The 27098-nt window shown below is 40.9% G+C and overlaps 1 protein-coding gene across 1 annotated transcript in view; it reads right to left on the reverse strand.

Annotated features, from left to right (window-relative positions):
- Nucleotides 1-615: 615 nt before the first annotated feature.
- The window catches only part of CLCN5 (chloride voltage-gated channel 5), a 160267-nt gene continuing 133784 nt past the window's right edge, over nucleotides 616-27098 (reverse strand). Inside the window, exons 6-17 of the mRNA XM_060136931.1 lie at nucleotides 25014-25113; nucleotides 21437-21624; nucleotides 18617-18739; nucleotides 17211-17417; nucleotides 14299-14379; nucleotides 13526-14068; nucleotides 10986-11172; nucleotides 9371-9769; nucleotides 8709-8925; nucleotides 7204-7363; nucleotides 4871-4958; nucleotides 616-4263 (exon numbers count right to left, since the gene is read on the reverse strand). Of these exons, the coding sequence (XP_059992914.1) occupies nucleotides 7273-7363; nucleotides 8709-8925; nucleotides 9371-9769; nucleotides 10986-11172; nucleotides 13526-14068; nucleotides 14299-14379; nucleotides 17211-17417; nucleotides 18617-18739; nucleotides 21437-21624; nucleotides 25014-25113 (2136 nt within the window). The 3' untranslated portion in view covers nucleotides 616-4263; nucleotides 4871-4958; nucleotides 7204-7272. The remainder of the gene's footprint in view (nucleotides 4264-4870; nucleotides 4959-7203; nucleotides 7364-8708; nucleotides 8926-9370; nucleotides 9770-10985; nucleotides 11173-13525; nucleotides 14069-14298; nucleotides 14380-17210; nucleotides 17418-18616; nucleotides 18740-21436; nucleotides 21625-25013; nucleotides 25114-27098) is intronic.

The raw sequence follows: 27098 nt of genomic DNA on the forward strand, positions 1-27098 counted from the left end.
TCATAGTATAGCTTTCCTTTGTTTTCTGGTTTCCAGAGAGGTGTGAAATGGAAATGTTTGCATATTCAACCACTTCCCCGAAAAGCCCCACTCCTCAGTTACTTCAAAGTGTTTCCCACAGAAAACATTTTAATCCCAACCCACCATAGCGAGGATACTACTAGCCCTACTATTCATTGGAGGAACATTTCCATCACCCATCCTACTCCTTGTAAGAACTGACTATAGGCAAGAGGCCTGTCAAAGCCCATAATCTTACATCATCAAAAGCTTAAAAAGAGAGGGAAAAAACACAGCTCCAGCTAATCCTCATTTCATCAGGAAAGGATCACCAATGTATGAGACAGGAACATTTAAGTAGCCATAATGAATGAGGTATCTGGAATCTCTCAGAAAATACAAGGTGCTCCTCATTTGTCTCCTTATGGTAAAAAGTATTACTCGATCTGTAAAACTAATTAAGCCTTTAATAAATCATTTTAAGAAGTGAGCCTACTAGCAGGAATTTGCAGGTACCTTTTACACTACCCTCCCCCAATCTCCACACCAAGCTTTTATGATCAGAAATCAATAGCTACAAAATTGAGAGTCTTCAGAAACACACCAGACACCAAGTTGGATAAGGCTGTGCTTTATTACATGCATAATTACAAATCTGTGCTAAGTGAAAAATGTATAAAGCAATGGCGACCTGGGTTTAAGCCACACAGAGAAAGGGCTGGACAATCCCATTAACCTTTCTGCCAAAGTCCATTCCATTGCCTTTAACGTGATTGTTTCCTTTTCTTACAATTTGCATAGCACTTACTTGTCAAAGTACTTTCCTTTCATTGTCTCAGTTTATCCTCACAACAACCCTGTGAGGTAGGTAGGGCAATTAACACTATCCCCATTTTGCAGATGGGAACACTGAGGCACAGAGCGGTTAAGATCTCGAGGCTAGTTAGTAGAAGCATAGGGAACAGAAACCAGGTCTCCTAACTCCCCAGCCCACATCTTCCTTTTTGGACTATGTTCCTATGCTTGACCAGGGAGCAGAATGAACTGTGCAGTGAGCCACAGCTTTGGTACAGGCTGTGCCTATGAACAGGGACCAATGTCTCTAAAAGTTAGAATAAAGCTAAGAAAGCGTGACTAAAGGGTTGGCAACACTCAGATAAATAATTGCTCTGAACAGCTCAGCACCAAGTTTCCTGTGGAAACTCTATTAGCTTTAGTTGACTCTAGTTTCTGGACGCCTAGCTACTGCTAATGTCTATACCTTAGCTTCGGTTGAACTTTTACCAACTCTCGGGAACTAAAATGTCGAGTCAGACAGGTTTTCTTTGGCTACTGCAGTTGGAGCCGGCCCTACAAATGAGCTTATTACAGAGACATTCATATAGTGGTCCATGGGCTGGAACCGGCGGCCCCTCTGATCCTCCTGGCCTCACTGGCTCACCTGACAGGTGGTATTTTTCCCACAGCCAGAAATGAATGGACAGAGGTAAGAGCAGGAGGCTGGCCTTGGTCAAATGAAGAAGAGTCACCATCATTACATCAATGGCATCCTTAGGTGACATGACCAGGGTGCTGTCCGTCAAGCCCAACTCCTTTCTGGCCTGTACCTGGTTAGCAGCATAGCTTCAAAAGACAGTTTAAAAGAACAAAATATTAAACACATCATTTTTTTTTACCTAGAATGAAATTAATTCTTAATCATTACATAGTCCCAAGGGACCAAATATATAATAAAAAGTAAATATTTATTAAAATCTGAGTGCTAAAAAGGCGGGACAATGGGAAAGAGAGAGAAGGGATAAAGTGAAATGGAGGAGGGAAAAGGAACACTCTTGAAGGACCATATATTTGAGGTACACTCAATAAGATAATGAGGCTAAACATTCCTACCCTGACAAAACCATCTCGGGCCATTCCCTTATCTCCATTCTGCCAGGTGGCATTTCACTCATCAAACCCTAGACCGCCTCTGACTTTCAACAGATTTGGACTAGTAGATGATAACAAGGTTTAGCAATGAATACTTCACATGTCTGCATTAAGATGCTAAAGCCCTGGACACTGCCAACAGATACCATTGGCTTTAGCCCCTACAGTGGAGCAAAGCCCCACTGGTTCCATCAACTCAGAAGTATCTTCCATTCTCTACTCTCAGAATGATCCTCTCCCTCCCCAAGGTCCACATTCAAAATAATACACTTAGAGTAACTGAGAAAATTTTTTGAATTCAGGGTATTGGGGTGAGGAGAGACAGAGAGACAGGGGTGGGGAGGAAAGAGGAGGAGAGGCAGAGATCATTTATTTAAACCCTCATATTTTTATACCATCACACACTTTCTTCCCCTTAAAAGGCCAAACTTTAAGCAAGGCATTCATTCAACGAGTGTGCACCCAGAGGCTGAAGACCCTTTGGCAGGAACTTAGAGGTAGGAATTTAAGACTGCGGGATTGGGCTGGATGACCTGATAGGTCCCATCCAAGAAACGCAAACTCCGCACATCATAGACCTTCTTTCTTTCTTGGGTGATTTGGCAAAATCAGACTACAAGGTGGAAAAACCGATTTTGCTCCCTACATCACTTCAAAACTTTGCCGAGATGCAGATGTTTAGAAATGAGACTGTGACCAGCAAACATTTAGGGAGTAACTTGAAGTTGCTAACACCTACTAGTCCAGGAACTCTTCCCCTTGGGGCAAGCAACCAAAATTGAGGCTGAGCACAGCTCAGTGGTTACCACAGGTCAAATTTACACAGCTCCCTGAGCTCTGAGAAAGCCTCACCTTTTTCTTTTTAATCTACAATAAGTACATACCAGGGAGGCTAACAATATAGATTTTTAAAATATTTTGCTATCAAAATTCAAGATAAGCTACCTAAAGCTTATCACTTAGGCAATGGCAGTAGACGCTGCCCTCCTCCGCAAGAGGGTCTGGTCTTGGGTCAGCCCTCTCCACAAAAGTAGACTGCCTCCACCAAATGCTGCTTTGAGCCTCTTGGTTGCTTGGAAAGCCTGGTCTTTGGTAGACTACTAATTTTTTCTCTCCTTGAGGCACATGATCAAGCAGTTTATAAATGTCGGGGTGTTTGGCTTGGGGCATGGAATGGCCTTCCTCCCACCATCTTACAAGAACTCGTATACTTGCTTACTAGGCTTTTTCCACTGCCATAACTTTCCATTCTCTCTCCAAAGGGAATCCAGGTTATCCCAGAGGTGGTTAAAAAAAAAAATCAAGGTCGTCGGACACTGAAGTTCAGACCACATATTTAGACACCTTTTTTTTAAGGACTCAATATTTCACCTCCCCTTTACTTTCTGAACTCCTCATTTTTTCTCAGAGTTTTTAAGAGCTCAATACTCTATGCACCACCATGAAAGATGCTCTCCTGCTTTCTCTGAACAGATGAGTGGCCTGCGTTTGGCTCTGATCCAGTGAAAGTAAACCGATTCCTCACAATACAATGTGGTCAGTCATCAGTAAGTACTCTGGCAATATAAAACACACTGGTCATGTCAAATTTTCAACTGTCTTCACTATCATTTATTAAAAACTCAACTTCAAAAACTGCACTCCTTGTGATTTATTAAAAAATAAAACCAAAAGATACTGTGGGGTAACAAGTATACCTTCCTACTCATCACCTAACTAAACAAATCAAGGTCAGGATCCAACTGGGACAGGTGATCCAAATACTTAAAACATACAGCAGTGATTACATTCCCTGATCGACTCTCTTGCACGCTGTTTTAAAAAACACATTTGCTCCCCCGACACCTGAATGGGTTCATAAATTCATAGTTAAGAATTACTTCACAGCCTTAGACCACACAAAGTCCCCATTACTTTATCATTCTTGTGTTCAAGCACAACTGAAGACTTGCTAGAGACATTTATGCTTCTTCTCTGCTCTTCCTGTAAAGGGTTCAGATTCAGCCTCTGGTGCCAAAACAACGGAACTGCTTTGCAGTTCCATCAGCAAATTAATCGACTGCTCTGCCAGCTGGCAAATCCAAAGTACCATCAATGTCAGATTATCCACCAGAGGATATCTGCTCTGTGGATTATACCACCTCTACTCCACAGCTGGGCTGAGCCTGAAGGACACCAGAGCCAGAAAAGAGGGGGAGTGTCTGAACGTACATCCAAATAGAAGTGATCTTAAAAGTGGCCATTATTTTGCTTGTTCAGTCCCCTGCTTCTGGCAGTGGCGTAACTAATCATGCCTTAACTATTTCGGCTTCTTTAATTCTTTACATCACAGATCTGAAGATACAAAATATAGCAGTTAGACTTTTACAAATCCATAGACTCTCATTCCTTTCGTGGCCTGGATGCCTACCAGATATTTTGGCTTGGAAAGCCCTAACTCTCTCGAAGCACTTATTGGCATTCTTTTGTAAATCCTTTCCGTGTGTCGGGAAACCTTCTTTCTTATTACCAGAATCGACTGGTCTCGGCTCATACTAATTTTTAAATCACAGATTATCCAGTCTTTTGCCATTGAGGTATGTGGCCATTTGAGACTACTGACAGACCCCCCTATATCAGCTTTGTTGGTTTAAGTATGTCCAACTGCTGAATTGGCAATGGCAGAAAGAACATTTTCCTTTGCCTCAAGACAAGAAACTCTGAGTGTTAAGGTGCTGAGCTAGCAGTCTAGCAGAGAGCTCTACCACAATTAGCCAAACTTGGAGCCAAACCATCGGACTGGACATATAATGGATACCATACACTACAGCTACTTCTAGCATATGAGTTACAAGGATTCCTGAGAAGCTGAGGTTAATGAATGAGATTTATCAGGAGTGAGGTATCAAAGGGATATTATTCTCTGGAGGGCCAATCGGTGCTTAGTATCTAGAAAGTATACCTTGGCACAGTGTTATCTGATTTCTTGAATTTATTCTCTGAAGTAGCACCTGAACACTGGCTCATCTGTCTCAAATCAAAAACAGAGCCTAGAAGAAACACAAAGGCAAACTTAGACACTCTCCATATCACTGCTGTACTATGAAATGCGACCAAACCTTTCACCATCACCAAATACCAGGGATACTAACATTTCCTGTTTTGCAAACTTTAGTTGGACGGCTGATAAGAAAAGACAGGTAGTGAACCAGAAGTACACACATAAGAACTTTGATTTGCGCACAACAGACGCGGTGGTCAGGCAAATAGCCTCATCTCGTGTGAGGGAATCAGTGGTACAGAAGGGACAAAAGACGTGAAGTTACTGAGTCGTGACTATAATATAATATAACCTAGGAAGGTTTTTGTCTTTTTCATTAAAATGCTAGAGTGATATACTTAAGAGGAGAAACTCTGGTGACTGCCTTGATATTTTAAAGATAAAAATCAAAATAAGCCTGGCTCCCCAGTTCTAGGCAATAAAAGAATTTCAGATTTTGGAAAGATAAGAAACTAGGGGTAAAAAATCCTAGAATCAGAGATAGACAACTTTTAAAATGAGGTACGCTGAGGTGCTTGGAGTGGGAGGAGAGGCTGTGCCGAGTGACTGCTGATTCTAGGCTAGAAGCATGGTGGGAAGCGCTGGGAACAGACTTGTAAAATGGGAAAGGCTCAACTCCCACCCCTAGCATTTGAGTCTCACTGCTGTGGGCGTCAGCATGGAAATGGAGCTACTGGGCTATAAAGCAAAGCAAATGGTTGTGCGTCACCTCTCGTCCATGGGCTGTAAGATTGTAGAGGCTGGGTTTACAATTTAACTAGCCCTGGGAGTTACTTTTTTGTAACAGGAATGATTAACCGGGCACACTACTCAATCCCAAAGACAGGACTCAGGACTGAGGCGTGGGAAAGGGAGAATGGAGGGGGAACAACAGCACGTGGGTAAAACTGTAGAAAACGAAACAGTAGTCGGAATGATGATGGTGGCTCTGTAACTCCACCAGGTGTCCCTAGAGTGTGATATTTTCTACTGCAGTAAAGGTGGTAGGAAATTGAGACAGGCACCTTTTCAATTGTATACAAGCACCTTTGGTGTCACCAGGCCTTGTCCACACCCCTGGGTCTCAGGAAGGTTCTGCATTTTATTTAGAATTCTAAGGAGCCTCAAGAGAGTCACAGCTGCCTATCCTGTTCCAATGCCTTGAATATACCTGAAAGTACCCCAAGTCTAAATTCACGATCACGGGGACAACACTGGCCTGTTTATATATATGTACTTAACACTGGGAGGAGGCATGAGTGCCCAGTCATTTTAGTACTGGTGGTTGTTATGAAGGAATGCATGAGAACGCCGATACAGTTCGGGATCTTCCCTGGTTTACCAGTATGCAGTCTAGACTTGGTTCCCTTTACTATTCTTACATATTCCAGAAGCTAAAAGCACCATCACTCATGGAGGTGGCATCTGGGTAAGAGTTGGGACCTCACAAAAATGTGAAAGTCCTGGTCATTGACTTTGCTTAGAACTTTACTAATCATTCGTTTCAAGGAAGATGGAGAAATCATTCCTTGCTACTAACAAATTCGTGGCAAAGTCCTTGTCTACTAGCTAACAAAGGCCATCTGGAAAATTACCCTTTTTGCAGACAAGGAGAAAATTCTATAACTTATCTTTTGTGCACCTCAAAAGAGTACCAGGAACAAGCAAGCTATAAAAGTCAACCTCTCTACATTCATTTAGAGGAGATTAACCAAAGCAGCATTGTCTTATAATCAGGTATTAAAATTAACATACACATACACACACATAAACTAATAATGCTAAATATTGTAACAAGAACAAGATAACATTTGAACTGAATTCACAGTCTGAAAAATACCATTCCTATTTTCCTTCTGGTTTTCCTTTCTGTGGTTGGAAAAGCAAAGTCCCTGGTTTACACTTCATCTTCCACCAATGACAGAGTCCAAAAAAGTGACTTTTTCATGAGCTTCCTGCAGGCTATAGGTCAGGACGGTTGGAATTTTTCTTGCATAGTTTTCAGTGATTGCATATTGGCTAATACTTATGTTTTAAATTTAAAAAATCTTTAGAAAAAGAATTAAACCATAGCAATCTTGTTTACTCTTTCATGAAATCTTCCTAATGCAATATCACAGAAGCCTAACTGAATTTTCTCCTAAAGAGAAGATTAATTTCCAGAGATTATGTAGTGCAACTGGTTAACTTGTAGGAAAGAGACAACACACAAATATAACTTCACCATCCAAATGTGGGAAATGTTTTTTGGGTACCCAGTTAATAAAATATATCCATGGTCTGCAATGTCCTTCCTGTTTTATATCCAGTACAACCCTGTGATTCTAGTTGAAGAGAATGGAATCAGGATCTTGGTTCGCCATCTGTGCTATATGCTTTAGCACATCCTTTTTGGTAATGATTCCAAGCAATCGCCTAAAAGATAAAACAAGACAAAAATTAATCTGTAGTTAAAATAACATTCTCAAAGGTGACACTTTTTGTGGTCCTTTTCATCTTTGTCTTTGAATACTATCTGTACTTACAGAACGATGACAGGACTAGATTACATGTACCAGGTAAATGGGACAATGCATGGGTCCCGAAGCATGCTCTAAGCACTTCTTCCTCTAGGTCTTAAATCCTGCTATTTCCTGTGGTTTAAATATTCTTCTCTCTATATACAAATCTTACCTTTTGCAACCCAGTTCAAATGTCCCTCTTCCAGAACACCTTCCCTGATCCTACGAGCCAGTAATAACTGTGCCCTCCTCCTGGGAACAGCATGTTCTGTGCACACCTCTTCCGTAGCATTTGTCCAATTTGCTGTGTTCTCAGCTTCCCTATAAACACTGTATGCTCCTTGAGGGCAGAGAAGGGTCTCATTGCTTTTTGCCTCTCCCCAGAATCTAGTGGAATGCCTTCTTACATGAAGTACAGATTCAGTAAAGGTTGAATGGATCAGTTAGGAAAAGTCCCCTAACTGATCTCAATCCTGCAAGACATCTGCTACGCTATTCAGAAACTGTAGAGGGCGAAATTCTTATATAATCATTAGATTAACATACCAGGGTCAAAAACAACAACAACAAAAACAAAAACACGCACCCTTCTCCTCAACCTCCTTTCTTTTCCAATAAAAATAGCATGGCTTCCTTTACTGGATAAGAAATATCCCAGAAAGAAAGAGCCTTAGCCTTGGAAGTCAGAAGACTTGTGTTTAGGGAGTTCCCTGGTGGCCTAATGGTTAGGATTCCGGGCTTCCATTGCATGTCCTGGGTTCAATCCCTGGTCTGGGAACTGAGATCCCGCAAACTGTGTGGCGAGACCAAAATAAATAAATAAATAAAGGCTACCACTACTAGACAGTAACTGAGGGTCCTTGTGCAAATCTTTAAACCTCACTGGAACTTGGTTTTCTCACCCTCAAATAATAACAACAAAGGTATCGTAAGCACCAAATACTATACATATACTACCTAATACCATTATAATTTCAGGGCTGCCTGTTCATGAGAACATAGTTGTTTCCTTTGTGGGGGAGAAACTGAGTTATTTATAATGTACAACCAGCAGTTCGCATCTCTCAAACCCACTATCTTCCCCAAACTCCTTTTCTATTAATTATGACAAAAAAAGAAACACATTCATCTTCATCTCAGAGCTTCAAAAAGGTCTATAAATGCTACAAATATTCATGTGAGTTGGGTTCTTCTTTCTTTATCTCTCTACATTCTCTTTTCCTCCCAAATCCAATTTGCCTTCACCAAAGAGCTCTCACCCATTGTGTGTAACCAGGCACTGCCGCAGTCCCAGCTTGCGGAAGATATCTACCACGATCTCCATGGGTGTAAGGTCAGTCACAGTGAAGGGGCTGAGATCCAGGATGTTCCGAAGCTTGAGGGTAGGTGGGGTGTATGGTGGCACTGGAGGAGAATGCTCGGTGAAATAAATGACAGAAGTGCTCACAACTCCATCCTGTTTTTTTCGAGCATTTTCTATTTGAAAAGTAGAAAACAAAAGGTTGAAAAAGGAATGACTACTTCTAAACTTCTGGCCCCTAACCAGTCCCCTCTCCACTCTGTCCTTCCCCTTTTCACGCATGCATGCATGCTTAGTGATTGATTGTATAGTTGATTTACAATGTTGTGTTAGTTTCAGGTATACAGCAAAGTGATTCAGTTTTATATATGTATATATACATATAATTATATATATATTGATATATATAAACATTCTTTTTCAGATTCTTTCCCATTACAGGTTATTACAAGATACTGAATATACTTCCCTGTGCCATACAGTAGCCTTGTTGCTTATCTATTTTATATATAGTAGTGTGTACCTGTTAACCCCAAACTCCTAATTTATCCCTCCCTTCCCCTCATGCATATTTATTTATTTCCATAGTGGATTCCCTTATCCCATTTCTGAAATCCTTACCAATTGAAATAATGAGGTCTCTTCGGAGGACAAAACCCACAAGTCTTTGGGACTCCCGGGACACCACAACTGGGAAGCCACTGTAAGTGGTTTCACTGATTATGGTCTCTACGTCTTCCACGGTCATACTGTCCTGAGTAAGGACAGTCAACAAAGGATCATTTCTCCGGGGTTTCATCACATCCATTGCCAGGGTCTTGTGAGCAAACTCTTCTTTGGCTTCAAGAAAGGGGTATCCATTGAGACGGATGTGGGCATCATAGATGCCCTCCCGCCCAAGAGCATCTGCCACCCACTTGCTTGTCATGGCTGCGGCCATCAGAGGCACAATGTATTCCAAGCCACCAGTTAGTTCAAACATTATGACAACAAGAGAAACAGTCATCCGAGTCACCCCGCCTGCAAAAAACAGACACAGGCTACTTACTGAAGGGAGCAAAAGTATAGGATTCATTACAGTTATGGGCCTGTCACAGGCCCCATCCAGAAAAAGCTACTTACCAGAAACATCACTAAAAGGAGGCCTCACCTATAGACCCCTGCAACTGCATTCAAGCAAGTTTACAGTGAACATGAGTCAGACTTCTAAAAATAATCTCTACAAAAGTACAAGATACCTCCTTCATTCTTCGTCTTTTTTTCATTTGTCTGTTGCTCCCCACCCCCCAATTATATAAGTAATTGCATAAGATCTCTATGATTTGTGTAACACTACAGATACGAGAGGTTCTCTGGGATGTGCAGGCCCACGGTGGAAAGATAAGAAAATACATATATTTTTAAAGTATATAAAAGAAAGCCATTATCCATAAGCTCACTGTCTAGAAATATGCTGAGTAAAAATTTCAAATGACTTTTTTCAAAAACGTATGTTTTTATACAGATGAACTCATATTATACGTTTAAATTCCCCACCATGCTTTTTCTCCTAACTTTATATTAGGAATACTTTGTATATTAGTACAAATGTATTTAACATTGTATTTAAAGATATTAAACCTATTAGCATCACATTCAGTGGCTGTATGGTATGGCATTATATGGATGTACTATACCATAATTTATTTAACCAGTCCCTTATTGTGCTTTTAGGTTGATTTCCAGTTATTTGCTATTACACATAATACCATGATGCACATTCTTGTGCAGATCATCTTTGCCCAAATTTCTGATTATTTCCTCAATATGATGGAATTTGAGAGAAGAATTACTCTCAAAGGGGAGGAATGGAGATATATGGTAAAGAATGCTTTCTTAAAGCACTTGAAAATGGCAAGCCCAACAAGAAATGGAGAGTCATCTTTAAAAAAATCTACAGTCGGGCTTCCCTGGTGGCGCAGTGGTTGAGAGTCCGCCTGCCGATGCAGGGGACACGGGTTCGTGCCCCGGTCCGGGAAGATCCCACGTGCCGCGGAGCGGCTAGTACCCGTGAGCCATGGCCACTGAGCCTGCACGTCCGGAGCCTGTGCTCCGCAACGGGAGAGGCCACAACAGTGAGAGGCCCACGTACCGCAAAAAAAAAAAAAAATCTACAGTCAATTGTGTTTAATATCACTCGTCTTTATAATGCCACCTGGGTAGCAATCTCTTTGGAATCAATGCAAACAGTACTCACCCAAGCAGGCTGCAGCCCCAACCATCGCATAAAGGCCAGGGGTGATACAATCCGCTCCTTGACTGCACCAGCTATTGAAGATGGCCCAGTCATGGTGGTAATAAGCCAGCTGTTCCATCCCTACTCCCAAAAGCCGACCCGCTATAGCACCAACAGCCATGCTAGGGATAAAGAGGCCAGAAGGGATCTGCAAAGAGAAAGCAAAAGATGGTCAGTGAGAAGTGATGTGATCGTCCGGCACATGGTAAGGGCTAGAGGACTGACCCTCTGCGAAGCGAACAGGCCAATGACAATTTAACTATGCACTACGCTAGCAAGTGGCCGCAAAGATTTGTGTAACACTACAGGGACTAGAGGTTCTCTGGAACGTGCAGGCAAGGACGACTGCAAAGACGCTTACCCTGATTCGGGGTCCATCAGGCAAGAGCCTGAACTCTCCAGACCAACACAGAACTGGAGGCAGAAATTAAGCCTTTCCCAAAGAAAAAGGAAAATAGATGGAGTTTCTCATATATGCAGACATTTTCCCCAATTTTGAATTCTAATCAACAACAATTACCCTTTATTGACTATCTACAATGTTCAATGCTGGATGCTCTATGGACCAGATTTCATGGGTTCTTTACAACCACCCCAGGAGGCAGGTGTTATAATTCCCAACTCGCAAAGGACCTAAGGTGCAGAGAGGTTAAGGAACTCACCCAAGGCCAAGATTTAGTAAACGCTGGTACTGCGGTTTAAATGCAATGCTTGTAACCACTCTCATGTATTGAATCTTGACCCATTACTCACACAAAAAGGATGGCACATGAGGTTTCAGTTTATTTTAACAGTATAAAGAAAGAATAAATGATTAAGTTTTCTTAATGAGATAGTGACTATGGTTGCATGACTGTCCCAAAAAGGAACCCCCATCTGTCTCCCCATTCTTTTTTTTTTTAACACCTTTATTGGAGTATAATTGCTTTACAATGGTGTGTTAGTTTCTGCTTTATAACAAAGTGAATCAGTTATACATATACATATGTTCCCATATCTCTTCCCTCTTGCGTCTCCCTCCCTCCCACCCTCCCTATCCCACCCCTCTAGGTGGTCACAAAGCACTGAGCTGATCTCTCAGTGCTATGCGGCTGCTTCCCACTAGCTATCTATTTTACGTTTGGTAGTGTATATATGTCCATGCCACTGGAAGCAACCTAAGTGTCCATCATCGGATGAATGGATAAAGAAGATGTGGCACATATATACAATGGAATATTACTCAGCCATAAAAAGAAATGAAATTGAGTTATTTGTAGTGAGGTGGATGGACCTAGAGTCTGTCATACAGAGTGAAGTAAGTCAGAAAGAGAAAAACAAATACCATATGCTAACACATATATATGGAATCTAAGAAAAAAAAAAAGGTCATGAAGAACCTAGGGGTAAGATGGGAATAAAGACACAGACCTACTAGAGAATGGACTTGAGGATATGGGGAGGGGGAAGGGTAAGCTGTCCCCACTCTTTTTTTGACTCCTAGGATACAATAGTGCATTCTCAATTTTCTGTGCTAAGAGAGGGAAAATGATGACAGAGATAATCCAAACAGCAGATTATTTTAAAATAGCTTGTATTCAATTCTGGAATATATTTGAATCAGGGTGGGTCTGATGGTCTGCAAATTCACTTTAGATGAAAGAATGAAGCCACGAGGTAAAAAGTAACTCAAGAAGCACTGAAAATCTGTCCAGGGTGTTGAGGAGGATGCATATCAATTCAGAGATTACAGTACTGCCTAAACCGACTTGCTGGCTCTTATTTTCTGGTTTGAATCTCCATTTCCCTAGAGAAGAGGAAATACCTTGGTAGCTGAGTGCTAAAAAAAGAAACAAACAAATGAAAACCAAGGAAGAGAAGGAAAATACTTTACAAATTTTCCTTCCTGGTTTCTTCTGACACACGGAAATGATAATGGGTACTGAAAATAAAAGATGCTGGCCTAATACCAGCTGTTGATAATCTAAATACTAATTTAGGATCACCTGTGAAGTTCTTGCTAATTGGACACTGATAACTGTAAAAAATACATTTAGCTACCTATTGGGTTGAGCCATATGAAATTGGTATTTTAGTGGTCAAAATGGTCGGCAACTTCTTTTGGTTCAACCTACTATCTTGCTTTATTCGTAACTCGAAAGCCACTTTATAAGGACCAAAAATGTGTTGGTCAGATATTGTTTTGATATAAAATGCACTGGAATAAATACCTCAGCATCCTTTTTGAGAGGCAAAATATGTTTTCCACAGAAAAGGAGAAAATCTTTCTACTTGAAATCTCATCACTGAGGTTTGCATTTGGCCTAAAACTGGGCTTGCACAGTTTTAGATAGAGGTACAATCATCTAAGAAGTTATGAGAACACGTGGGGGTAAAAAGGGATTTGGGTCTTTGAAGTTGGATGCGCCACACGAACTATGAGAATCGTACAATATCTTGGCTTTGCCCTCCAAACTTACAGCCACACAAATATCCACCAAGGGCCAAAAGAATCTCCTCACCTTCATGCCAAAAGTGAATATAGTGATGACAATTTTCAGTATGAGTGTCAAGGCCAGCTGCCACATTGCGCTGTAGACTCCCACACCAGCTGGTCTGTCGGGCAGCTCACCCGCCTTGCTTGTGTTGAAACGGTTCTCATAATCACAGAGCTTAGAGGAGTCCAGAAGGCCACAGTCATTGAACAGCTCAGAAATGAGCTCACTTGTGCTCATACGGGTGTACTCATTGGGGAAAGCCAGGATGGCAGTGATGGCCGTCATGACGAGTACCTCTATGACAGGATACTTGCCCAACTGGGTGGTCTTACGCTTCCGACACCAGGCAATATTGGTGCGGATAAACAAAGCTCCCCACAGACCACCAAATATGCCCAACAGAATGAAGGGCACGAGCTCAAAGAGATGCCATGGGGTGTGAAACTCCACATAAAATAGAACCAGGCGGCTGTTCCCAAACGGATTGATGGAGCGTAGAGTGAATGCTGCCACTAAAGCAGCAAAAAACGAACGCCACAGTGTTTTGAGGGGAAAGTAGTAGCTGACCTATAAGAGAGAAAATGAGAAAGTAAGCTCAGTCAACGTGCATAAACTGGGGTGAAAACTGGTGCTGCAGGAATTAGAGTTGAGGATGAAAATGGCCTGGAGATCTCTGGCCCCGTGGCAAAGCACTGGAGTTGGGCAGAGCACTTTGGGACTGCAATGTACACAGACAATGGCCAGAATTCCTGGCACAAAATCATGTGCGTGGCTCTACAGACAGATAAAAGTATTACCTCTTCTAGGCTGAATAATACTCCGCCAATAGGTGCCCCAAAGGCTACAGATACACCGGCTGCAGCTGCAGCTGACAAGACCTATGATGCAAAACCCAAAATTAGTGAATAGATCAAGGCCACTTTCCTACCTTCAATCACATTTTAAAAAGGAATGTTAGTGGTTACTAAATAAAAAAACAATTTTATATGCTCCATATCCAGTTTATCAAAAATGAAGTTCAATGTATATTTACTTTGAGAGCAAACACTGTATGCTGAATTTTGAACACATGGTTCACATGCTGGTACATGTAGAGGGCCTTCCTTCGTAATTAATTTAGGCATGTACTTGATCCCAAATTATGCCCCCATCCCCAACACTCCCAATTCCGTAACTGATTTTGAGTCTGCAGACCTATTTATCACCTAAATGAGATACTTCCAGTGATGTATTTACATAGCACTTTCTTTATAAAGGAAAGCTTTTAAAATGAGATTTTAAAGGTTCTAATGATATAAAACTGAAGTAATGATTGGCTCACAGCTAGTCAGAAGTTGAAAATATTCAGACAATAAGTATTTAGAGTTTCCTGTACTATGTGCCCTACTCCATGCCTAGTGACCTATGGAAACAGAAGTAGGGGGGCGACTAGAGGCAAAATTGGGGATAGATTTTGAAAGGAAAAGAAGACCTAAATGTGTTTAGGTGTGGCAAGGAAAAGGGTGAGGAGGGAGGGGAAGAGGAAGAAGCTGTGAGAGAGAAATTAAAAGGGACAAGGAGATGGGGAAAGAGAGCAAGTGATATTTCGAGAGCACCATCTTTGTATGTCATAGGCATTGGCGTGTGTATGTAAAAGGTGCATGACAAACACACCAGAATTAATAGAAGGATAAAGTCCTTTCATTGGATTCTGGTTGCTGTGGGGTGGTATATAATTTGTGGTAGTGAGGAACTATTTTTAAAAGGAAGTTGAATAAAATTAAGAGTTTTTGAAGAAAAAATGGTTCTTGGCAAAAATAAATAGGCAGGTTTCTCTGGGAGTGCAGGATGGCCAAAGAAAATGAAGGGGGTGGGGGGGAAGAGTGATCTCTGGTGCTAGCTGGGGAGGACTTTGAAATTCAAGGCTAGAATGACTTTCATCTGAGAAGGATGAGGACATTTAACATGCAACTTGAGAAAGGGGATTTCAGTGACTTTGTTTAGGTTGAATTATGAGGGAGAAGAAAGAATCGAAGTGGCCTATTTGCCTTAATATTATGTTGTAGAGTAGGGTCTATCTACACCCTACCTTCTCAAATCTCTATTTTACTCTCAACCATCTGGCCACTTTGACAAGGCCCTGGGACATAAAAGGGTTACTGCTGATGGTGAGAACAACAGGAAAAAATAACTGCAAAGTCTGAATAAGCAACAGGAAGTGAATGACATTCAAATATTCATGAGTTTAGTTAGAAATATATATGACATCTGTACAGAGAACCAGCCAAATGAAACTCCTCTCTTATTTTATAAAGAACTATTTGAACAAAAATGCCAATTTTTATGGAATGAAAGTAACCAGCAATCTACAGTTTCAAAGTTACCTCTACCTATGCAAAACCAGCAACAATCAACACTTTACTCTTGACAGTTAAAATGTTTTTTTTTCATGTCTTTAGCTTCTGTTATACATTATTCCTGTCTAACAACCTCACTAATTTAATACTGCCTTTATGTCCCTCTACATTTGACAGATAGCTAAACAACCTACTCAGATTTCCCCCTCTCTCTCCTGCTAGCCTACCTCTCCTGCCAGGAACTTTCCCCCTTGAACTATCAAAATGTATTCCATATTTGAAATTTCAACATGTTTGAGTTTCCTTCCGAGTGTTATGGTGAATTTTGTTTTGTTTTGTTTTGTTTTCAGAACAAATCATTAGGTTCCAATTTTGTGAAAAATCCTTTCCAATGAAATGACCTTGGTCTTGACCCATTCCATATGTGATTTCTTTGTAATTCAAGGAAAATAGAGCAAGAACCATTTTCTTAAATCCTTAATTATAGCAGGACAGAAGTAACCAATGACTTGGAACTTTTAAAAAAATGTTCTTCCTCCTCAAAATGACATACATTAACAACTGTATAAACACGAGAACAACTATAGAGATGCTGCAGCGGGGTTAATTTAGCGGGGTTGAGCCAGAAGACAAGGGAGAGAGAGATCCAATACAGAGAGGAACCAATGCAGCGTCCTGTTAGGTAGAAATAAAAGATGGAAAAGCTGGCATCTTAAACACATGCTGAATTTTATATTCTTTCACAGGGATAAACAACTTTCTTTTAAAATAATCTTCCATTAGTTTTGTACTTATTTTGTAATAGAAATAGCACATGCTTGTATAGAATTATTCATAATAAAAAGTTGACGTCCTTACTTCTCCCTCACTTTCCCCCTCACCAGAGGTAGACATTTTTTAACAGTTTGGGGTGAAACCACTTTCCAGTCATTTTCTTTCTAGGTGCATATATACATACTTTTCAAAAACATTAACTGATTTTTACTATACACATTATTCTGAGATTGGCTTCTAAAAGTTTAATGGTATTTTATAGCCATCATTCCATGTGAGTATACATAGCATTATCTCATTCTTTTTAACAGTTGCACAGTATTCTAGAGTATGGACAGAATATTGTTTAATCAGTCCCCCATTGATGGACATTTTGATTGCTTCAGTTTTTCACGATGTTGACAGATGCTTCACTGTCCATCCCTATACATCTTTGTGCACACATGGTAGGATGTCTGTAGGATACATTTCTAGAAGTGGAACTTCTGGGTCAAAGGGCATTTGCATTAACACTGGTAGAATCTCCCAACTCTCATCCCTAAGGTTGTACCATTTATGCTCTCACCAAAAAAGAGACTATTAAGGCCGTTTGTTATTACCTCTCTGCGTTTGGCTTCATTCTTCCTGTATTTGTTGAAGCAGTGGCACAGGATGTTCCCACAGCAGCAAGCCACGTGCACTAGGGGGCCCTCTTTGCCCAAGCTCAGGCCAGATGACACTGCCAGCACCAGTGTTATGGTTTTGATAATCAGGGTCCACTTACCCAAATAGCCCCTAATAATGAAACCACTCAAGATAGTTTTTATCTGCAGGTCAAACACAGAGAGATTGAATACAGACTAAGTAAGGAAACAAGGCTAAGAAGCTATAAATCTGGTCCTCGTTATAGAAACTGCACCTTTTGAAAACAACCGATATATAAATGCTTGACCCACAGTGATCCCAGTTTGGGAGGGAGCCCAGCAGCCCAAGAAAGTGAGAAATGTTCTTTAAACTTTCATGTTCCTTTTTTTCTTTTTGGCCATGTGATAGCTGGGCAAGGTAGTATTGTAAGTATGAGAGTGCATTGTATGGAGAAGGGGCGGCAGAGAGGGAGGGTGTTTCCCTTACTTAATCCTTACAGGCTAGTATAGCCCTGATTCTCTACCAAGGAATCTGTAACTATGACTTGGTCAGGAAACAGAGAGGGGGCAAGGTCATCCAGGTAACCTAAAATCTCTGTGGTTTCAGTCACTGTCAAGCAATCTAAACCAAAAGTACTTAGAAATAGGGTTTTAGTCACCCTCCTTCTAGCCCAAATCATATTGCAGGAAATGTAGCAAAACAGTTTTATTTCTTCTGCTCTAACAAAGTTAACAATACCACTATTTTTTCAGACCAGAAGCCTGGGATCTACCCTAGGAGCTTCTTGGTTAGGGAGTCGGGGAGGTCTTCAGGGGCCTGGTTCACCAGGAACCCGGAGGAGGCTAGGAATCAACTCCTTTATTTATTTTTAAAATATTTATTTATTTATGGCTGTGTAGGGTCTTTGTTGCTGTGCTCAGGCTTTCTCTAGTTGCAGCGAGCAGGGGCTACTCTTTGTTGCGGTGCACAGGCTTCGCATTGTAGTGGCTTCTCTTGCTGCGGAGCACGGGCTCTAGGCGCGCAGGCTTCAGTAGTTGTGGCTCTCAGGCTCTAGAGTGCAGGCTCAGTAGTTGTGGCACACGGGCTTAGTTACTCCGTGGCATGTGGGATCTTCCCAGACCAGGGATCAAACCCGTGTCCCCTGCATTGGCAGGCGGATTTTTAACCACTGCCCCACCAGGAAGTCCCTCAACTCCCTTTAATGTCCAGGTAGCCCAGCCTGGGAGGAGACTGAAGGGAAGATCTAGAGAGGCCCTAGATTGCCTCGTGATCTGATCCTGCTTGATATTCAACTGTGGTATATGCTGGAATACATATTAAATCGTTGTAACTAAAAAGGATTCATTATTGTTACCATTTATAAACCATTTTAGAGACTCACCTCAGGGATTCCGGAGCCACAGGCGTACGGTGCGAACACCTTGACAAGAGATACGGCAAGGAAGGCAAATAGGAGAGCCCAGAGGACATACATGAAGTAATTGACTATGTAAGCAAAGGCTCCCTGGAACAGGGGAAAAAGAAAGACGTTTGTTTTAGCCCAGACAGCCTCAGTGAGGCATGCATCTCTTCTGAGGAATGGGTTTTCAGGAGAGGAGGTCAGAAAGAAAAAAAAACATTAAATTGCTCAAGATGTTCCTTCCCAGACTGTCAGCAAAGCAACTGTCAGCCCACTTGCTACTGAAAATGAGAGGCTTTGTTACACCCAGAGGACACTGACAATGCCTTCTAAGGATGGACAAGAACGAAGAAGCAAATTCACTTTCTATATGAGTGCTTTGATAGATTTTGTAGTCAAATATATATGATACTATGTCAATTTCATTAAGAGTCTTAACAGCCCTTTTATTGGAATGGCTGAACCTTGACTACACATTTGAAGTGAAGACTGGCTCCAGAGTTCCATTAAATTCATCCTTGCCTACTACCTACCTTGGTGTCAAATTCTCATAGGTTAGAGTATCTAAAATTCTTTGGTATTTTTCTTAAAATAAGCAATGACATTCTGTAGAGACCACCACATCTTTGAGAGAATTTTGCCACTGTCGTAGCAAAGGTGTAGTTGCTGACTGGCAACAAGAAAATGCAGTAGAAAGTTTTGGGCTCTGACCATCAAACAAAATCAGTGAGATGCCAGATATCCCAAAGAATAAAACAGTAACAGCTATTTTTAAAAATGGAGAGAATATACTTATGAGACTATCCCCCTATTATAATGAAATCTGCCAGAAATCTAATTTTGACCACTAGCAAGCATTCACCAACATTAAAGGGCTCGCAAAATAGCTATGCCTTACAAAAAAAGATATTTTGAACACTACCAGATGATGCTTGCTCATAGAAACATTTGAAGTTGAAACTCACTCAAATTACATGAAACACAAAACTCAAGGGACTTTCGACTTTTTAAAACCTAAAACACTATCAAAATAATTCATTGACCTAGACAAGGAGAACCAAAATGCTCAGGTTTTTTCTGAGTTATAATTTTGACACAGGTTTCCCATTATTTTAGTCCCTCAGAGGAACAAATAATTGCTCTCTTGGCCTTTAGAATGTAGCTAGGGAGGAAGAATACTCTAGAAGTAGGAGACAAAGAGGAAAAGGGAGGGAAAGAGGAAGTAGCTGAAACTGACTAGAGGCAGAGACCAGGAGGTCAAGTTCTTGGCAGGAGAACTCTTCTTAAAACCTAGAAGACTCTTTCCCCAGGCAAGAATTTCATTCATTAAAAGGAGGGCCAGAGAAAGTTGTCACTTGTGCAAATCTCTGGCTCCAGTTTGAAAGTTATGGTTGGAACACTTAAACGCATGCACACAGCTTAAGGAGTAGCATGGGGGAGCCTTGTTGTGATGGAACAGTAGTTCTACATCTTGATTGTGGTGGTGGCTACACAAATCTACACATGTGCTAAAACTGTGGAGAACTACACACACACACACACACACACACACACACACACACACACACACAGACTCACCCTAAATCCGGAGCTTCTCAAACTTTTCAACCCAAGTACATACTCCTAATCTAGGAGAGAGGATAGGGGGTGGGGTACCCAGAGCAGAGCTGAAATAGATATTCTGTTTTATCTTAAACATAGGACTTTTGCATTCCTTTTTAATGATTGTTTACATTTAATTTTTGAAAAAAATTTTCTTCCAAATACTGATCAGGAAAAACTGATATTCTGGGAAAGCACATAGCATGTATCCTGAGGTTTCACATACCCTCTGGTACGCTGACCTAACCCCAGTCTGAGAAGCACAGACTTAAACCCTCTCACACATATAGTATGTAGCTAACCCAAGCCAATATGCACAGTCAGATATATGTACATAAACACTCTTATTTCTGACTTTATTATTTTCTTATCCTTCTCTTACCTTCACTGAATCTGTGGGGGTGTGTGCCATTTCAAATTGTTTGTGGACCAAGATAGGTACGAAAATAAATTTTAAAAGTACAAACAAACATCCTAGTCTTGTCCCCCTCACTTTACCAACAGAGTAGATGAGGAGTGAGCTGAGATAGTACCTGTTTTAGTTGGTGGAAGCCAGAGTGGAATTGGGAGTTGACAGTTGTTTTGTGTGCTTTCGTGTTTAGTAGGAGAGATCTAACATACAAACCAAATGGTAAGAGAAAGGTAAGGAACCAAAAAACAAAATTACTTTTACATCCAAAAAGATACGCTAAAAGACAATGACAAATGAACATTTTAATCTCAAAATGTATGGGCAATTTTATCCCTGGGTTTCTGTTATTTTGCTATGGAATGTATCATAATTTTTTTAATGTTCTAATGCAGTGCTCAGGGAAAAATCGCTTAAACACATTTTTAACCCATTCCATCCTTTGTTAGAAATTATAGCTTACCTGTTGGCTGACTCTGACATTTCTACGGAAATAGCTAGAGAAAGATTCAGTCACACGGTGTACTAACAACTAAGAAGAAACATCAGGCTTGTTTAAAACAAGCAAAACATTTTAAGTTGTTGTGTAAGCATCAAAAAACTCCACATGTCAGAAGAGATAGAAATAGGACTGCACTTAAACCACAGAGAAAGGCAGCTGGCACTGGTTCCCCTTTTCATGAAAAGGAAAATAAAGGAAGCTTCCACATTTGCCACAGGGACAGTATAAGAAATGAAGTAAATGTAAGAATAATTAAATCAGTGGTTCAGAAATCTTCACTACGTGTTACCTCATTCGTGCTGATGATAAGCTGGGACCAGCTATTCCACTCTGGGCATTTGTCTCTGTCTTCAAAGGTGACGTGCTGGGAGTTCCAGCAACAGTGTTCATGGTTAAACCAGATTCCCCCTGTGCATATACCTTCTTTTAAGTCTGTCATCCAATGAGCAGAGATGTCTATCAAGCCAGCTAGGGAACCTGATTTGAGGGGAGGGAAGGAAAGGCCACAGTTGTCAGAGAAAATAAGGGAAAAGAAATCAAAATAATGGACAAGTATATACTTTCTCATTCCATCTGCAACCTCCTTCTGATTGTCTGTCTGCTTGCTTTTCACCTTTTATCTCTAATGGACTTTACCTGTTATTAAATGCCTGTTCAAGAGGGGAAAAAATAACAACAACAACATTGTCTGCATTAAACACTGTGTGTGCAGGATCTTTATTGTATATGGGAAACTTAGAGGAGAGCAAAGTGGTGGGGTGGGAGCAGGGGGCGAGTGGATTTGACTTTTAGCTGCTTCCCCGGCAAAGACTCTGCTTTGACTTAGAGTTGATGAATACTGATCCATAAAGACGGTCAAGTTTCTTAAAGTTTATTTTATTCTCACTTTATACATAAAACTGAGAAAATGTGAATTGCCCACGTTGAAGAATATTATATGATATTTATTTGAGATGGCTTGCCAAGGGCAGTTGATGAACACTATGAGGAAAAGGGCTCAGTCTCCACACCGATTTGGCTCCAGCAGCGAGGGAATTTGAGTGGTGGCAGGAAGGCATTCTAGGCTAAGGGAACTGAAGTTATAAAAGCACAAACTGTGATGTACATGGAAGATTAGATGAAGCTGTAGGTAGGTTGAAGCCTCCTGAGCCTAGGATGTGAACATTCTGAAGTTTTCTTAGTGACAAGGAACAAATAATATTTTATACAGAACGTTCCTCAAAGAAAATTATGAGAAAATGAATGGGGACTAATGCACTGCGACTAATAGACTGATAGGGTTAAGATAGTTATAGTACTTTCAATTCTGCCCTTCTCATCATTTCTGCTGTCCAGATGAAGAAACGCTGGCATAAAGAAATTAAATGGTCTAGAATCGTGCTTTAGGGAAATAGCAAAGACATCATAAAATTCACAGCCCCTGAATTCCCAGACTGTTCCTGCATTCTGACACACTGCTTCTATTGTTGCTCTCCAATGCTTAAAAACAAAATACCCTGTGTGTATGAGGGAAAGAAAAATATTCACTGACCACCTAGTGACAAGACATACATTAAAAAGTTGAGGATATTACGCCTACGTTCCAACAGGCTGGAGGCCATGTCATGTGTATGTTTTGGTAGGTGCTAAGAGTGTTAACACACTCTCTTAGTTATTTACATATTTGAATAACCTAGTCAAATCTAACAAATTGTTTGACACCTACTCTTGGCCACTCCAGTTCCCGCTGTCTCTTCCTTCTAACTCCTATTGCACTTATTGCCTGGATTCAGAAAACTAACACGATGTTAAAGAGTTTGGCTAATTCTCTGGTTGTTTCACGTGTGCATGTCTTATTCTACCTAACACTGGTACCCTTCATCCTATCTTCCCATCTACATCTCCTTCTCCTTCTTTTCCCAATTGGCTCTTTCCTCCCTGGTTACAAATATTAGCAGGTTTCCCCTACCCTAAAGAATGAAATGCTTCCCCTTGTCTATGCTACCATTTCAAGCTTCTGTCCCTTCTCTCCTTCCAGTGACTACCCAGTATCCCCAAAACTTCTACAATGGTTGCCTTCCCTTGCAATCTGGTTCCTGGGTACTCCCTGGTGATCCAGTGGTTAGGACTCAGTGCTTTCACTGCAGGGGCCTGGGTTCGATCCCTGGTAGGGGAACTAAGATTCTGTAAGCCGCGTAGCGCAGCCAAGAAAAAAAAAAAAGAAATCTGGCTCCTAATATTTATCTGAGATGCTTTTTCAAGGTCACTGGTATCCTCCTAACTGCTAAACTACATAACCTTTTCTCAGTCCCCTTCCTTCTTGTCAGCTTCTGTGCAATACTCGACATTACAGACCACTCAGTCTATTATGAGCCAGCTCTAAATTGTCCAGACCACGTCTCTCTTCTGTGCGAGCCAGAAAAGGGACAGCATTAACACCCTAGACCATGGGTTGGCAAACTATGGCCCGAGGGTCAAATCTGCCTCTGTGTTTTTAAATAGAGTTTTTCTTGGTCACAGTCCAGCGAGTTTATTTTCCTACTTTCTATGGCTACATTCTTGCTATACAGACAATTTGGCCCACAAATCCTAAAATATTTACTATCTGGCCCTTTACAGAAAAGGCTTGCTGACCCCTGGGCCAGATAATCTTTGAAAACTCTGCTATGGATGAACCATTTCTCATTTGCTGCAATCATTTTATACTCCATGGCTCATGAATTATCTCTAGGTAACAGCAGCATTGTGAACAACTGGGCACTGTGTTGAGTGCTGTATCGCTGTATTTCATTCAATTCTCGCAACAAACTTGTAATATAGGTACTCTTATCCCCATTTTACAAGTCAGTAAACTAAAACTTCCAAGGGTTAAGAAACTTGCCTGAAGTCACAAAACTAGCAAGCGGTGGGGCTGGGATTCAAATCCAGGTAGCCATAAACTAGAGCCTGTGCTATTAACTACCATTCCATCCCAACCGCCATCCAATTTCCCACCTTTTATTTTAGCTCAATATTCTAAATCTTCCTAGGCCCATCTTCTAATGCCACAAGGATATAAGTCTCAGCATCTCTGCCTGGTATTCTTGGCTTTCTGCTTTCCCCATGGGAGGGGAAGCCTGCTTGGGAACCTGCTTTAAAGCTGTATTGCATAGCAAGTGTGCTATTCGTGTTTAAGATTATATATTATTTGGAGTGGCTTAGAAGGTTGATGGAGAAGATAGGAAAAGGTGGTACCATCCCAGTCCTCGGTCACCATGAAAGAGTAAGAATTTAGGCCCCCTAAGGGTATGAACCATATCTTACATGCTTTTCTTTACTCCCAAATGAGAGAGCAGATATTTAAGAAATAGCTACAAAAATCTCTCAGGAAGTCCTCTTCTACATGTTCTTTCCTAAACCCCATGCTTACTAACATATTAAAAAAAAAGGGGGGGGAATTCTCTGGCTGTCCAGTGGTTAGGACTCAGTGCTTTCACTGCTAGGGCACGGGTTCAATCCCTGGTCGGGGATCAAGATTCTGCAAGCCACGCAGCACGGCAAAAAAACAAAAAACAAAAAAAGAAAACCCTGTCTCTAATAGAAAGGTTCTTCCTCAAGACAAGCACCAAAAGGCAGTACTAACAGCACCTTTAAATGGATACAATATTTTATAGCATACAAATGCACTTAAATGCATTTCCTCATTTAACCTCATTTATTTAAGGAAGGAGATGAGGTATTACTACCTCTTTATAGACGGGGACATCAAGCTTCCCAAAGGTCCACAAACAATTCCGTTCATGTAGGAAAATAGTAAAGCACAGTATTCAATTCAGTTCATGACTTGGGAGAGGGGCACACCACAATTTTAGGAGATTTGTTTAGAAAGCTCACATGGTTTACCATACCTGATAAAAGCCCAATAAGTAGCATCAACAACCAGCCAGAAAAAGCATCGCTCACACTGTGAATTAAGGCCCATGTTGACTCCTTGCTTTTATTGGTAATCTAGGGAGAGATGAGAAAACATTGATACATTCTACACACACTCTTGCTTTTTTACCTCAAAATGTGTGATAAAGAAACACAAAGACAAACCTATTCATTGGAAATAGATTCCAATTTAGAGTTACTTCTCAAATCTTTGGCTGAACCAACGCCACCGCGAACTTTGAGCTTTATTGAACCCTGTCTTACTGAACCCACCTTCATCTCCAGTATTGCAATGTCTGCAAGTACCTTATTCAGGACTTCCCTATTAGCTGCTAAATTCTTATAACATCAATCTGTTTTGCTTATTGCAGCGGTCTCTTTCTAGCCTGGACATCAGATAGTCCAAAGATGGTCTCTTGACTCACAGCAAATAGTTTGACTGTTTTTCAAAGAATAAACAAACACGGGCTTATTTGAGGGGTTGAAAGTACAATTTGTGGTTTTCTACCTGGGGCTGTGCTTCAGGTCAGGCAAATTCCAAGACTTGATACCACAAACCTCTTACTGTACAGTGATCACAGATGTTAAATGATATCAGGGATGATCTCTTTCATTTTCAAAAACCTGCTGGGAATATCTGCAGCTTTCAAGAGGTGCAGAAACTTTTACCTTTTAGGTCCTAGCCTTGTTAATTTAACCCTTCAGTGCCCACACTTCAAAACCAAGCATTCTAACAGCTTTGTCATTAGTGCTTCCCCCTTCTCTGTACCTGTTTCTTTTTTTTCTTTCTTTTTTTTTTTTTTTTTGGCGGTACGTGGGCCTCTCACTGTTGTGGCCTCTCCCCTTGCGGAGCACAGGCTCCGGACGCGCAGGATCAGCAGCCATGGGCTCCGGACGCACAGGCTCATGGGCCCAGCTGCTCCGCGGCATGTGGGATCTTCCTGGACTGGGGCTCGAACCCATGTCCCCTGCATTGGCAGGTGGACTCTCAACCACTGCGCCACCAGGGAAGCCCTGTACCTCTATTTCTTATCTTTGAAAATGTAAGTTAGCTACCCCATCTTGATCTGCAGTAACATCACAAGTAATAAATTACTATAAAATTTTAAAAGCAGTTTAAAATTTCATTTTGACTTATGACTTTAAGTTTCCAATTTAAGTGCTGAAAGTAGATGAGGTGATACTTTTCCCTATGACACTGTTTCCATTCAGATGATGAACAGTTAATGCTAAAAAAGGTCACCTTTGAACATTTGATAAACACATTTTAATTGATTTTAAATTATTATTAGCTGATATAATGTGCCTCAGATGCAACCATTTTGATATAGCGGGAAATGTGCCCTTGTCATATCACAGGTGGCTTTCACAATCTAAGTAACATGTTGAATAAGCAAATGGTGACAAACTGAACTCTGAATACAGATAGCAAAAATTCTAAAGCCGTAAGATTCTATATTTTAAAGGCTGCCTGATGAATTGATATAACAGAAAGCATATGTGTGTATGTTCCCAAATAGCAGGAATCTTATAAAAAAAAAACGAATGTTTTACAGAGATCACCTTTTTGAGTTAGGAGAAGAAAACTCTATGGGATTATGACAAATCCAAGGACTACAAAGAAATTTCTCAAAACCTGTACCTGGGACAACCTGACTCCTGGGTTTAGGTGGTCTTGAGAAAGCCAGTCAGGAGCTCGGAAAGGAATGAAAAGTGATCTGAACCTGACTGCTCAGGAGATTCACTCAGGTCTAAGAGGAGGAAATCATGAATTTAGGAGAGAATGGAGTCAACTTAAAAATCGAATTTTAAATTTGGAATCAAAGCAGAAATAGTAAGGAAGAAAAAATAATCATACTTACTGTTGGCTGAAGAAATGTTCCCTACTGAATCAGGATGACTGAGGCTGGGGCCCTACCTTTTGAATAAGCTCTCTATGTGCTCCTGACACAAACTAGAAATTGTGATTCCCTGATTTAAATGATACACAGCAATAAGTTAAAGGCAAATGACCTTGGTGGACTGCTCTGAAAAGTTTTCACAGTACTTTGAAAAGAGAA

Source organism: Lagenorhynchus albirostris, chromosome X (assembly GCF_949774975.1).
Source record: "Lagenorhynchus albirostris chromosome X, mLagAlb1.1, whole genome shotgun sequence".
NCBI classification, from domain to species: domain Eukaryota; kingdom Metazoa; phylum Chordata; class Mammalia; order Artiodactyla; family Delphinidae; genus Lagenorhynchus; species Lagenorhynchus albirostris.